We start from the raw sequence: 12,266 nt of genomic DNA, 5'->3' as shown, positions 1-12,266 counted from the left end.
TTTAAGACCTAAAGTCACAAACACCTGAGGGCATATGCCCATAAACCACCACAGAGGGTTTGTATCCCCGAAGAACAGAAAAAATCTACAACTTTCAATGTAGTACCAAAAAGTTAAACTTAAGACCAAAACTTAAGATTTACTGAGAAAAAAGTCTAACTTTACAACTCATAAATTCCCTTTGTGAATACCAAAAGTCGTAAAGTTGGACATTTCTCTCAGTTTATCTTTGTGAATCAGGACCAATGTGTTTAGCAATATAAAACACCATGCTGACTTTATTATTTACCATAGGGGGTGTTGAACAGTGCAAGCACTCACCCCCAGTCAACTGATCTGGGTTTAATCCACAAAAACACAAAAATCAACCCTCGGCAAAAAAACAACAGACGCTCAGCAGGGATTGGAAAAATATAGAAACGATCACCTTAGCCGAAACTCTCGGAAACACTAAACCACCCCCAGTATCTGACCCTCAACTAGCGGCAAACAATTACAACCAATGGCTTACAGATACCTTAAATCAAGTAGCGCCTCTAAAAAGAGTGCGGTTAAATCGTGCAACACCATCAGCCCCATGGTTCTCCGAACTGCTAAGAATAGAGAGACAGAAATGCCGCAATCTAGAAAGGCGTTGGCGAGTCAACTATGACAACAACGACAAAGAAAGATACAAACAAGCGCTATCAGACTACAGGAAAACGCTAAGACAGGAAAAAAGCAAATATTTCTGTGAACAGATAGAAAGAGCACAGAATTCCAGTAAGCAACTATACCAGACCGTGGCTACATTAACAACGATACCAACAGCCAATATCACTGAAACCTCCCAAGACCTCTGTAATAAAATGGCCGACTTCTTCAGGACCAAGGTAACTGAAATTTTCGATAAATTTAACAACATCACGAATGAGGAACTGTCAGACGACACCAAGAGCATAGAACTCACGCCCTCATCTCTGAACGAATTTATCCCCCCATCACTAACAGAAATAAAAGATCTCATTAAAACCACTATGTCAGGATCCCCTCTCGACCCATGCCCACCAACCATTATCAAACTAACATCTGATGTAGTAGCACCAATCCTGGAGAACATCTGCAGCACCATCTGTGAGACAGGAAAATATCCCCAAAACTGGAAAACTGCAATAATAAAGCCTCTACTAAAGAAACCAACTCTTAACACCTTGGAACTAAAAAATTACCGCCCTATAGCAGCCCTCCCTTACCCATCAAAAATTCTTGAAAAAGCCATAAACAAACAGCTGGCCAACTACATTGATCAAAATAACCTGTTAGATAACACCCAGTTCGGGTTCAGAAGAGGACATGGAACGGAGACAGCGCTCATCAAGGCCTCTGAAGAGATCAGACAGATCATGGACCAGGGAGGTTCGGCTGTTCTGATCCTGCTAGATCTATCAGCGGCCTTTGACACGGTCGATCATAACATCCTGATCGACCGTGTCAAAGCCATGGGCATAAAGGGCAGGGCTGTGGAACTTTTGACCTCTTTCCTAGCCAATAGAGAACAGTCAGTGAAGATGGGGAACTTCTATTCACCAACGTTCGTGCTGCCATGCGGAGTCCCCCAGGGATCCTCGCTGAGTCCGACACTTTTCAACATCTATGTGTCGGACCTGGCGAGGATCATTAAAACCCATGGAATGGGAGTGACTTCGTACGCCGACGATACCCAGTTGGTGTTGGCAGTACATAAGAACGGGATTGAAGTAGCAGCCAACTTTCAGACCGGTATGAGAGCCATTAGTCACTGGATGGACAATAATTGTCTAAAATTAAACACCGATAAGACCGAGGTAATGGTGTTTGGAGACCTAAAACCATCTTGGTCTCCGATCTGGTGGCCATCGGAAATGGGCAATCCACCTATCCCAGTTTCTAAGGTCAGAAACCTAGGAGTGTTGTTCGACAACAAACTAGGTTTCACCAATCATGCCAACGCAGTGGTCTCCTCTTCCTTCTTCACGCTACGAAAAGTGAAAAAGCTACTACCCTACCTACCACTGTCTGCAGGTAAAACCCTGATGTCCTCCTTGGTGCTATCCAAGGTGGACTACTGCAATGGGCTTCTGCTGAATGCCCAGGAGCAGGTCCTCAAAAAGCTACAAATGGTGCAGAACGCTGCGGCGCGAATCCTCACCAGAACACCCAAGTTTGCACCGATTTCTTCAGTCATTTACCAACTGCACTGGCTCCCAATAAAAAAGAGAACCAAATTCAAGGCTCTGTGTATTATATACAGAGCACTGAACAGCCAAGGACCCGACTTCTTTAGGGAATCACTGCAGCTGTACGTTCCCAAAAGAGCGCTAAGATCAGCCTCATCCGCATCACTATGCATTCAACGAGTGAGAACAGTCACTTGGGGAGACAGACGCTTCATGGTGGCCGCCTCGAGGCTCTGGAACTCCTTGCCCCATCACATAAAAACCAGCCCCTCACTATTGCTCTTCAGAAGGCAAGTGAAGACATGGCTATTCACTCAATAATGCACAGGATGTGCCTCCCTGTCTGCCCAGCGCCGAGACACCATTTATGGTATTTGTTCGCGCTTTAGAAATTTAGAAAATAAATAAATAAATAAATCCATCATCATTCTTTAGCTCCCTCCACCACCCCAGCTCAGACATGGCTATATGCAAATCAGTCTGCCCCTGTGCCTCACAGGAACAGTCCAGCCCGAACTGCCAAGCCATGTCTTCCCTGTACCGGAAACAAGCATCCTGGGACCGGTTTTGGGCTCACAGCCCTCATCAGCCAGGCTATCTTGAATCCAGTGGCAAAGTGAGCAATGGACCCCTGTCTGGGCATACCCGGCCAACTTAGGGTGAACAAAGCAAACCAAAGGGGATGATGGACGGAGTGTTGAACATTGCAAGTACTCACCCCCAGTCAACTGATCAGGGTTTAATCCATCATCATTCTTTAGCTCACTTTGCCACCCCAGTCCCAACATGGCTTATGCAAATCGGTCAGCCCCTGTGCCTCATGGGAACAGTGCAGCCCGAACTGCCAAGCCATGTCTTCCCTGGCCCGGAAACAAGCATCCTGGGACCGGTTTCAGGCTCACGCCCTCATCAGACAGGCTATCCTGAATACAGTGGCAAAGTAAATGTAAATGTAAATGTACATGTATTTATATAGCGCAAACCACCCACATCGCAGGCATCTAAGCGCTTGCTTAGGGAACCCGTCCTGGTATTCCCCTGTGAGATAACCCCGGCAGGGTATCCACAAGGTGAAAGCCAGGCATCCCACCGCGAGGGGCCATTGTGGAGATTAAGCAAGCTATTGCCCAGAGTTGCAGAGTGTGAACCCGTGAGTCGAGTAGGCACCGGAGCGAGAATTATCGAGTCCATGGAATTATTGAGCCCAAGCCCCGTCAAGGCAGGGAATTGAACCCTGGTCCAGGGCCGATCTCAGCTTCCGGGTCTGCCGCCTCTAACCCCTGAGCCACACTTCTCCACCAGCAAGAGACCCACCTCTGGTCATACCCTGCCAACTTCGGGCAAACAAAGCAAAGTATTTGTCACCGCGAGTGGGATGGGTATGCCCAGAGGTGGGTCCTGTGCTCTCCACGCCACTAGAGTCAAGCTATCCGCATTACAGCCGTCTTCGGCCCGGCTTGCTTGAATCCTGATGGTGCAGTGAGCAAGGGACTCACATCTGAGCATACCCTTCCACGCTTATGGTGGATAAAACAATTCAGGTTCTGAGCTGGGATGGTGCAGTGAGCTAAAAAACGGTGATGGATCAAGCCCTGATCTGTTGACTGGGTAGGAGTGTTCTGCTTAATTCAGATACTCTGTCCATCACCACCCCCTTTTCTGAACCAGCAATTCAGGAAGCAACTCAGGACAGAGATGTTCGAGTGATCACTCCACCACTCAAGAGAAAACTTTTCCAGCACATCGAGACACTCAAGGGTGATTTGCTATTCATTATAAATGCTTAATTAATTGATTGATTGATTGCTTACCTGCCTTTTTATGTCTAAACTGTTGAATACCAAATACATTCCAAGTCTTTCTCCTTAGGAGTAGAACCTGAAGCTCAGTGACTATCCTCCTTGAACGGAGACACCTCAGAAACCATTGCCCTACCAGAGGAAAGTTTAACCCACTCACAGGAGGAGAAACCTGTATTTGACTTTCATTAGGGCCAGACAGCAAATGAGGAGTGAGCTTAGCAAAGGAGGCTAATGTTGACGCGTCAATGACATCTTCCATGGACTGCTGATTACAAGATATCCTGAACTGGCTCATACCAAAATATCTGACTCCTGCGTTGCCATAATCGCTTCACCCCCCACTTTCATAGCGGAGTCAGACCCTGCAGGTTCCAAATTCTCAATAGATGTGGGGAGATAAATCTTTCTCAATGCACTCCTATTCGTGCCCTCCATACCCACCTAAAGAGGTAGTCTCACGCAGAGGAAACCAGCCACACAGTCAAAGGAAAATAGTTATATAATTATATAATATTATATATTTTTCTATAATATATTAATATTATTGTTATATAAATAGCCCAGATCTTACAATCTTAATCAAAATCGTTAATTCCTCTATTTTACTCTTTTTTTATTGTTTTGGACAAACAAAATTATCTTAAAACATTACACCCTTCACAAAACCACACGAATCAACTTCCTTTGAAAGCCACTGAAGCTAGAAGCAAAAGAAAGAAAACAGGAATGTTAGCCAATAGGTAAGAGGCTTTCAACTAAGTGTTACACTTCCTCGAATTGGAACAAAACATTCTAGTCAGGAAAGTACATTGAGCCAAGCCATCCAATACAAAGGAGGGGCTATGCATGATGAAAGCTCAGAGGAGCATGCATTGAATCACAGAGACAATGATGGCGTCACAGCAGAATGGAAGCGCTCAGAGGAGGAATCACATCAGGGTTGCGAAACTTGCAGCGCGGCGGCAACGCCTGACCGCAGTCCCACCCTCTGAGTCAATGAGGACCTCTTCCAATGTGTTAATCAGTGATTCAGAATAAATTCATGGGAGTGGTGGCAGGGAAGATATAACCCAAGGGGAGACAGGGAACAGAAATGGACTTAAATTAGAATTACTGAAAATTAGAATTCATGAGTAAGTAAAATACATATGTATGAGCACTTATTAGAAGGAAAACACTTATCTTTCTTCCAGAGCAGCAAAAAAGAGGAGGAGAGCTGCTCTGCGGTGTCTCTTCTGTGATTGGTGGACACTTGAAAGGTCATATGGGTTAGGCCAGTAAAAAGCTGTTTGATTTTTCCACTTATGTTGACTTGATCAGTATTTGTATTCGCTACTTTGCTGCTAGAGATCTTTCAGTAACAAAGACCAATCATAATTGAGGTTTCAATCTGGTCATAGAGTTACTATCTCTTGCTAGGAATGGTGGCTGGAAGGTTTGCAGGAAGAAAAAAAAGGGAAGATAATCCTTTTTACCTGATAACTCTGAGATTGTTCCAGCTGCTTTTTTTACAGTTATTTGTGGCATCCATTGTTTACATAGATTTCAGGATTTATATCCATTTCCTAAAAAAAAAAGTAGGGTCGAAGGATTGTAGTGAAAAATAGCATGTTGAAGAGTATTTATTAGATATTGCATTATTATTTTTTTGAGAGTAAGCAGGCACTGGTGAAATGTTCCTTACAGTGTAACTTTGCGTTGCTCTTATTACTATAATTCTGCAGTTATACCAAATCTTGTAATTATGCTCCAGAGGCAAAACACTTTAGCGCAAACTCACAGAAACAACATGTATGGCCAAAATGCGAGTGGCTGCTGTGTCAGGCATTCCCGTTTTTTCACTTTTTGTGTGAAATGTGTTCAAAATAGACCCCAGAACTTATTTTGTCCACAATATTGCACATATTGCAAGTTTTGCATAATTGTGTGTAATTTTTCCAAATTGTTGCATAATTATGCAAAAGTATATTAAACAAATTTCGCACACCCCTTTTATGAAGCATGAATGAAAAGTGATATGTATTGAAATATGCACTCCTTCCTCCAAGCAGGTGGCTATATCAGGGTCTGTGTCCTGCCCCAGTGGTGGGAGGACTCTTTTCAAGATGGCGCATCAGTCTTCTTCTCTTATGCATCAGAAAAGCAGAAGAATGTAGGCAGGAGCCATGACTCCACTGAAAGACCCCTTTCTCCATCTTTAGCTCATAGTCAGACCCAGACTCTGCTTATTCCAGTCTTGGCTTTGATTCCTGGAGCTCTCACCAGGACTCTGTGATGTCTCTCCTGGACCTCCATGTCTTAGATGACAATTTCCAGTGACCCCTCCTCGTCTGTAGGCTCCTCCTGGAAGTCTTTCTACATAATGAGGAAGAGATTATATTCCAAAGTACAAGTATATGGAAAAGAAAGCGATCCATGCATTTACATCATATATGACAGCGAGGGGACGGTTGATATGTTGGTTAGATATATACTCCATCACAACGGCGACAGGTTATCTATACCGCCAAAATAATGCTCCACCCGCCAAAGGTATATGCAGGGGGAACGTAGGTTTAATCATGGCATTATTAAACACCTCCGAAGGTCCCACAGAGTAAAGGCCATGAGAGCCAGGAAGATAATTCTTCCCACCTTATTAGATGGACAGAACTAGAGGCCAGTTTTCGCTGCTCGTTGTCATCAGGAAAAACCTGGCAGTAAGGGGCAGTGAAAACTGTTAACTGCCCCCCTCACCATGGGGAGGACTTGGTAAACCTACACCTCTCTAATGGGACCTAAATAATCCAGAACAGTTTGTTGGTTGCCTGTGCTCCCAAATGGGGGTGCCCAGCTCTAAAAGTCTGAATAAAATGTCCCCACTGCTCTACTACCAGGGCTGACTTGACTGAGGTAGGTATTTGTTTAGAGTGAAAAATAGGAAAAAAGATAAAATGGACTGCAGGCTGAGTAAGTACCAGTGACTGAGCTTAATTCAGGCTTACTCATCAGCTTTTTTACTTTCTTTAATTCTAATAGGGCCACTGTGTGCTTGCCCAAAATCACTGGCAGCCATTATTGATATTTTACCATTCTGGCAGAGCCAGCGGCCATTTTAGAACAGTCTAATAACAATTCCAGAATAAATTGAGCAGGAGAGCAAGAAAGAAAGTGAGTGGCCCTGTAGCACTTAGCAGCTGCCATGTGAAAGAAAAATAAAATATCAAATAGAAACACTGTGAAGTGGGGCCCCACTAGGAAGGAGAGGATGATGCATGCCGGGGTGGGGTTTTAGAGTTTGGCAGAGAGGGTACTCCGGTGCAACAACAGAGTGTCCTCTGCCAAATTGAGGCCCTTATTTATGAGGTTATTGTGCCACCGGAGCATCACTTTTTTTTAACGTTCCTTTAGCACAGTGTGCTGGCCCATATTTACAATGCCACGTAAAGCCACCCTGCTTGTCTTTTCATGGCCTTGTACGTGTGGACCCCTTTCACACATTATTCTGCATGAAACTTGCATTCCAGGGGTGTTGCTGTTGCTGTTCTCAGGCGACATCCATGGAACCGGACACATTTCCAGATTTACAAGGTTTTGTGAAACTGGGAATACGTCAGATTCCTACGTCCCTCCAGGAAAGGCTTAAAGGAGGCGCAACAAGGAGAAATACCTTCATTTCTCCTTGTTTTATCTTTTTCTATGTGTGCCTCTTCCTGCACAATAACAATCATCTCTGCAATTCAGGCACCATTGCACCAAGTCGCATGGGTGCCTGTGTGAGCGTATGGCAGCCCATTGTGTGCCATCGCAGGAGAAAAGGCAGAAATGCGCCATTATCTCATAGATACGGCACATTTCTGCCCTTTCATTTGATGCAGGGTAGGCAGATTTCTTGCAGCGCTGCCCTGCCTCTAAACCTTATGAATGAGGCCCTGAATGTCTGTCCTCCTGCTTCACAGACAGACGGACCTTAAGTACGTCAGTGATGGCGATTCCTCCATTGCCTTCACTGACGTACTCCTGCGATGACCAATGGAGTAAGGGCCTGATTCAGTGTGGGAAGTTGAGTAACACCTTTTCACTTGCTTTTATCACTTCGAAAATCGTGGCGGTAAGGGGCAGTAAAAAGGTGTAAATGACCCCTACACCATGGCAGAAAACTCACATGGTGTGGGGGTCATTAGTTTTTGTTTTTTCAAAAACAATATCTCACCTTGACATTTTGTTTTTGAAAAACAAAAACATGTTACAAGTTTAACTGACTAGCGTTATTTTGATGGCACCAAGACATTCGCAGTACAGTTACTCTGTGCGGATGACGGAATATTTGACTCCATCGCCCTTATGGACATACTCCAAATAATGGCATCTCTAAGCATCTAGAGGGAGTGCGGGGTGTGGTCCCTTTCCACAAACAAATACAAAAGTAATTATTGCTTTTGTGAACTATCTTAAAGGGTTTTCTCATGTTTGCTATGCTGTGGACTACAAACAGCGACAATGGACAACATGGTTAGCCACCTCTAAAGCCAATGAACGACAATAGACAATGGTGGAAAATGGCTGCCTAAAATTTTCTTTGTGCATCTATATTTAAGTGTTTGCTGTGTGTTTTGTCTGTGTGGTGAGTTTGCGGTAAACCCTTAGAAGTCCAGACAAGCATCATCTGTGCAAGGACCTAGGGGGAACATTCTCTGTAAGCGCGAGACTTAAACATCATGTCCATTTTTAAAAAACATGGATGGCGTGGAGGGGATAAGAAAGAATTACGGGGCATATTAGCAAGATCCTGAACCAAATTAGCAAGATGTCCTGCACATCTAACCTGGGCTTCTATTGGAATTCTATAACGCATTTTAGCAAGCCCATTATCGCCGTTTTAGCGGCAGTTTCCTGCCTCTGAAACAGCAATATTTTTAACGAGGTTCTTGATAATATGCCCTCACATTACTGTAGACTTTTCTTTCAGACACCCAGCCTGAGACCTTACGCAAGGAAGGAGGCATCCCAGAGTTGCCTAAGGCAGAGTTAAGCTTAGTCATTAATCCCTTGATAATTACTCAACCAGATCCTTAGTTGCTCCTTTGACTCATGGCTCAGGGATTCATCATGAGAGGCTGAGGAGCTGTTGGACACGTTCTGTGGCAGCCTGGATGTATATGTATGTTAGAGGAGCCTTGGTTCTCCACCTGAATTTGCACTCAGAGTAACATATGCATCTTTTCTTGATTTTTTTCACAATCTTCAACAGCAATCAGTCAAGCTGCATGCATTGGTCGAGACACATAATAGCGTGATGGTCACCGTATGTCTGAAAAATGGAGGTGAGTCTCATTGTGTGTGGACAAAAGTATATATTTTTCTGGCATAAATCCCTAATTTTTAGAATTACAGGTTTAATGTTTACTGCGAATTGTGCAGTCATCTGGGTGAATATCTTGCCCGCGAAGGGTTAAGGCGATAGTAGCTGCAATGTTTGTCCATCCATTGTGTTAAGCAGCCATGCAGCCTCTACACACATCCAGGTACACAGCTGAACCAAGGCCCAGCTGCATTGTCCTTCAAGCAATGGGCCTGCATGAAACATTGCAGCACTCTGTTGTGTGAAGAGAAGAAACTAGAGCAGCACCAGATTCAATAAGACAATGACACAATCAGTGCTTCATGCACTAAGGGCACATTTATCAACAAATCATGCATCGCAGGCTGTCACCTTGTTGGACGGCGGCGTGATAGGCAAAGGCAGGAATGCACCACATTTAACATTGTATGGCACATTTCTCTCTTTTCCATGCACTGGCACACAGTGTGCCCTCTAGCACCAACGTAGGCACTCTTGCATCAAGGTGCAAAGGTGCCTGCGTTGTAAGCAGGGTTGTTTTTGTGCAGGAAGAGGCACCTTCCTGCACAAAAACAATCATCTAAGGCAGAATGCAGCACACATAGAAAGAGAAAACAACAAGAAGAAATAAAGATATTACTCGTCTCTTGGGGAAGGCGCAGCATTTTGATGCACTCCCAGGTCTACCATTCATGGTCAATCTGCGAATGCTCCGAAGTCCATGGGTGGTAGCGTGGTAACACCCACTCTCCGCCATGTAACGCCTCCCGGGGTAGAGTAACGCAACCCAGCACTTGGCTCTGCATTGCATCACTCTTGGTTTATCAAGCCAACTTAGTAGTTGACACGCAACAGGGTACAAAGGTGACACAACTACTTAACACATATGCCCCCATGTCTGTGTGTACTTTGTTACGCTCAGCCTCACTTTGCTGATTAAAAGTGAGTTAGCAGTATCTATCCTACTCTTTGCTCTTGAGGTACAACCTCTAGAAAAATGACTATGTGTAGAAAACAGCAACAGGGGTAAGGTATCTTGGATGTGTGCTTTCAGAGAAACCACACCTGCTCTAGGTAGGTATTTTAGGTCATATTCTACTTGACCCTTTTCTTGAATCTCCTTGTACTTTGTCTTAGGATTTGGTGCAAAGTCACACACAACAACTTGAGTACATTGGTCTTGCACCAAAACCCTAAGCCTTTAGTTCTGTTCTGCCAAAAAACTGTGTCCCTCCTTTGTATTAACAAGGGCCTGGCTCCTACAGGTCTGGGCTTAGTGTGAGGCTCAAATATTGACATAAATTTGGTTTTGTGATTGAAAGTAGATCGTTGCTGCTGTTTGTGATGATTTGTGCTGCACGAGCTCTAGCACAAACTTTAGCACAAACTTTAGCTATCTGAGCACCAGATTCTGGGGGAAGAAAGTAAGCAATGCTACAGATTCATGTTGTTTTTTGGGGGAATATTTGGAACAAACAAAAGATGTTGCATGAATGAATGTAATGGCTGGGAGGAGGAATGCATGTGAAAGGCCAGACTGATTTGCTTTGAGAATGCTTGTTCTTTATAGGTGTTAATACAAAGTATTTACAAAGTGTTTTAAGTGACATTGTAATTTTGTAGCTGCACAAAATATAAGAGCTTGGTAATGTCATGAATTAATTTTAGTCTCCTTTACAAACACAAATATTAATAAAATGCTTGGTACACCTGAAAGACCTTTAGTTAAATACATAAGTAGTAAAACCTCAAATGTTTTTCAAATTTAAACTTTTCATTTCAGGCATATGGTGGACATGTTTGGATGGTGTCACATTTTCTTTTCTTTTTTTCATTTTTTATTTTTGGCATAGGCTTGCAATAAAACAAAATAACTGAAGTTTCTTGCCAAAGCCAGACCTGTTGACTTTTACAATGCTTATTGTATTCTATCATTCTTTATTGTGGACATGACTAACACAGTTATGAAATAGCTACAATAGATAAAATGTTTAAAATATATACTTTTTATTTTATTTTGTAGAACACAAAGAGGTGGAGTCACGCAATCTAATTCCTGGCGATGTCATCGCACTAACTGGAAATAAGCTTTACCTGCCGTGTGACGCCATACTGGTTAAAGGGAGTTGTGTTGTGGACGAGGGCATGCTCACAGGTGCGAACTCTATTGATGTCAATGCCGCTGCTACTGTTCCTTCCCATTATGTTTCTGATCAGCATTTACTGCTCCACTTGTTCACATCTCAAAGTTATCAATTTATAGGTTTACAATGAATGATGCCTGCAGCAACTCCACATTGGGTGGTTCATGACACTGTGCAAGAAGGCACATTGGTCTTGTTGTATGTAAATAGTTGTCACATAAAAAGGTACAAACTGTACTCTGGTATTCACATGACATCAATCTTCTAGGGAAAGATCAAAGGCATGTGCCTGTCCTTATTCAAAAGCAGACCCATTGTTATGGTAAGATTTGTAATTGTGAAGCAGGGTTCGGAGCCCTTTTGAAGGGCATTGCAATAGACCCCTATGAGTTTTCAATTGTTTACCCTCTCGTATTCATATGTAACTCCCTGTTCTTAAATGTCAGTCAGCCATGTTGGAGAGTATTCGATCTGTCAGCCTCAGGGCGGTCTTCGCACAAGCTTGTTGCCTTCACCCCTCCAGTTTTGCTGAAATTGTTTTATTGGCCTTAGGACTCTGTGCACTTGGACACTGCTATGCAGTGCTAACGTCCATGTGCTTAAGCCCTAAAATATGGTATCATTGTCTAACATCAGATTGGCAGGTTTAAATGTACTTTTATGTCCGAAGTAAAGTGATAGACCATATATCAAGGGTTGGTGAGTTAAATGCTACTAGTGGACCTGCAGCACATATTGGGCACCCACTGAAGTAGCCATTTAAAGATGTCTCAGGCGAGCCACTGCAGCCTGTGTGCAGTATGAA

At 43.6% G+C, this 12,266-nt stretch overlaps 1 protein-coding gene across 1 annotated transcript in view; it reads left to right on the top strand.

Annotated features, from left to right (window-relative positions):
- Window positions 1–12,266, top strand: part of LOC147684242 (putative cation-transporting ATPase 13A4) — a 249,194-nt gene that overhangs the window by 98,301 nt on the left and 138,627 nt on the right. The window contains exons 8-9 of the mRNA XM_086944644.1: window positions 9,228–9,300; window positions 11,341–11,472. Coding sequence (XP_086800770.1) covers window positions 9,228–9,300; window positions 11,341–11,472 — 205 coding nt within the window. The remainder of the gene's footprint in view (window positions 1–9,227; window positions 9,301–11,340; window positions 11,473–12,266) is intronic.

The sequence above is a fragment of the Lissotriton vulgaris genome, chromosome 11 (genome assembly GCF_964263255.1).
Source record: "Lissotriton vulgaris chromosome 11, aLisVul1.2, whole genome shotgun sequence".
Classification (NCBI taxonomy): Eukaryota; Metazoa; Chordata; class Amphibia; order Caudata; family Salamandridae; genus Lissotriton; species Lissotriton vulgaris.
Note: the sequence above shows the minus strand (reverse complement) of the source record. Positions and strands in the feature narration are given on the sequence as shown.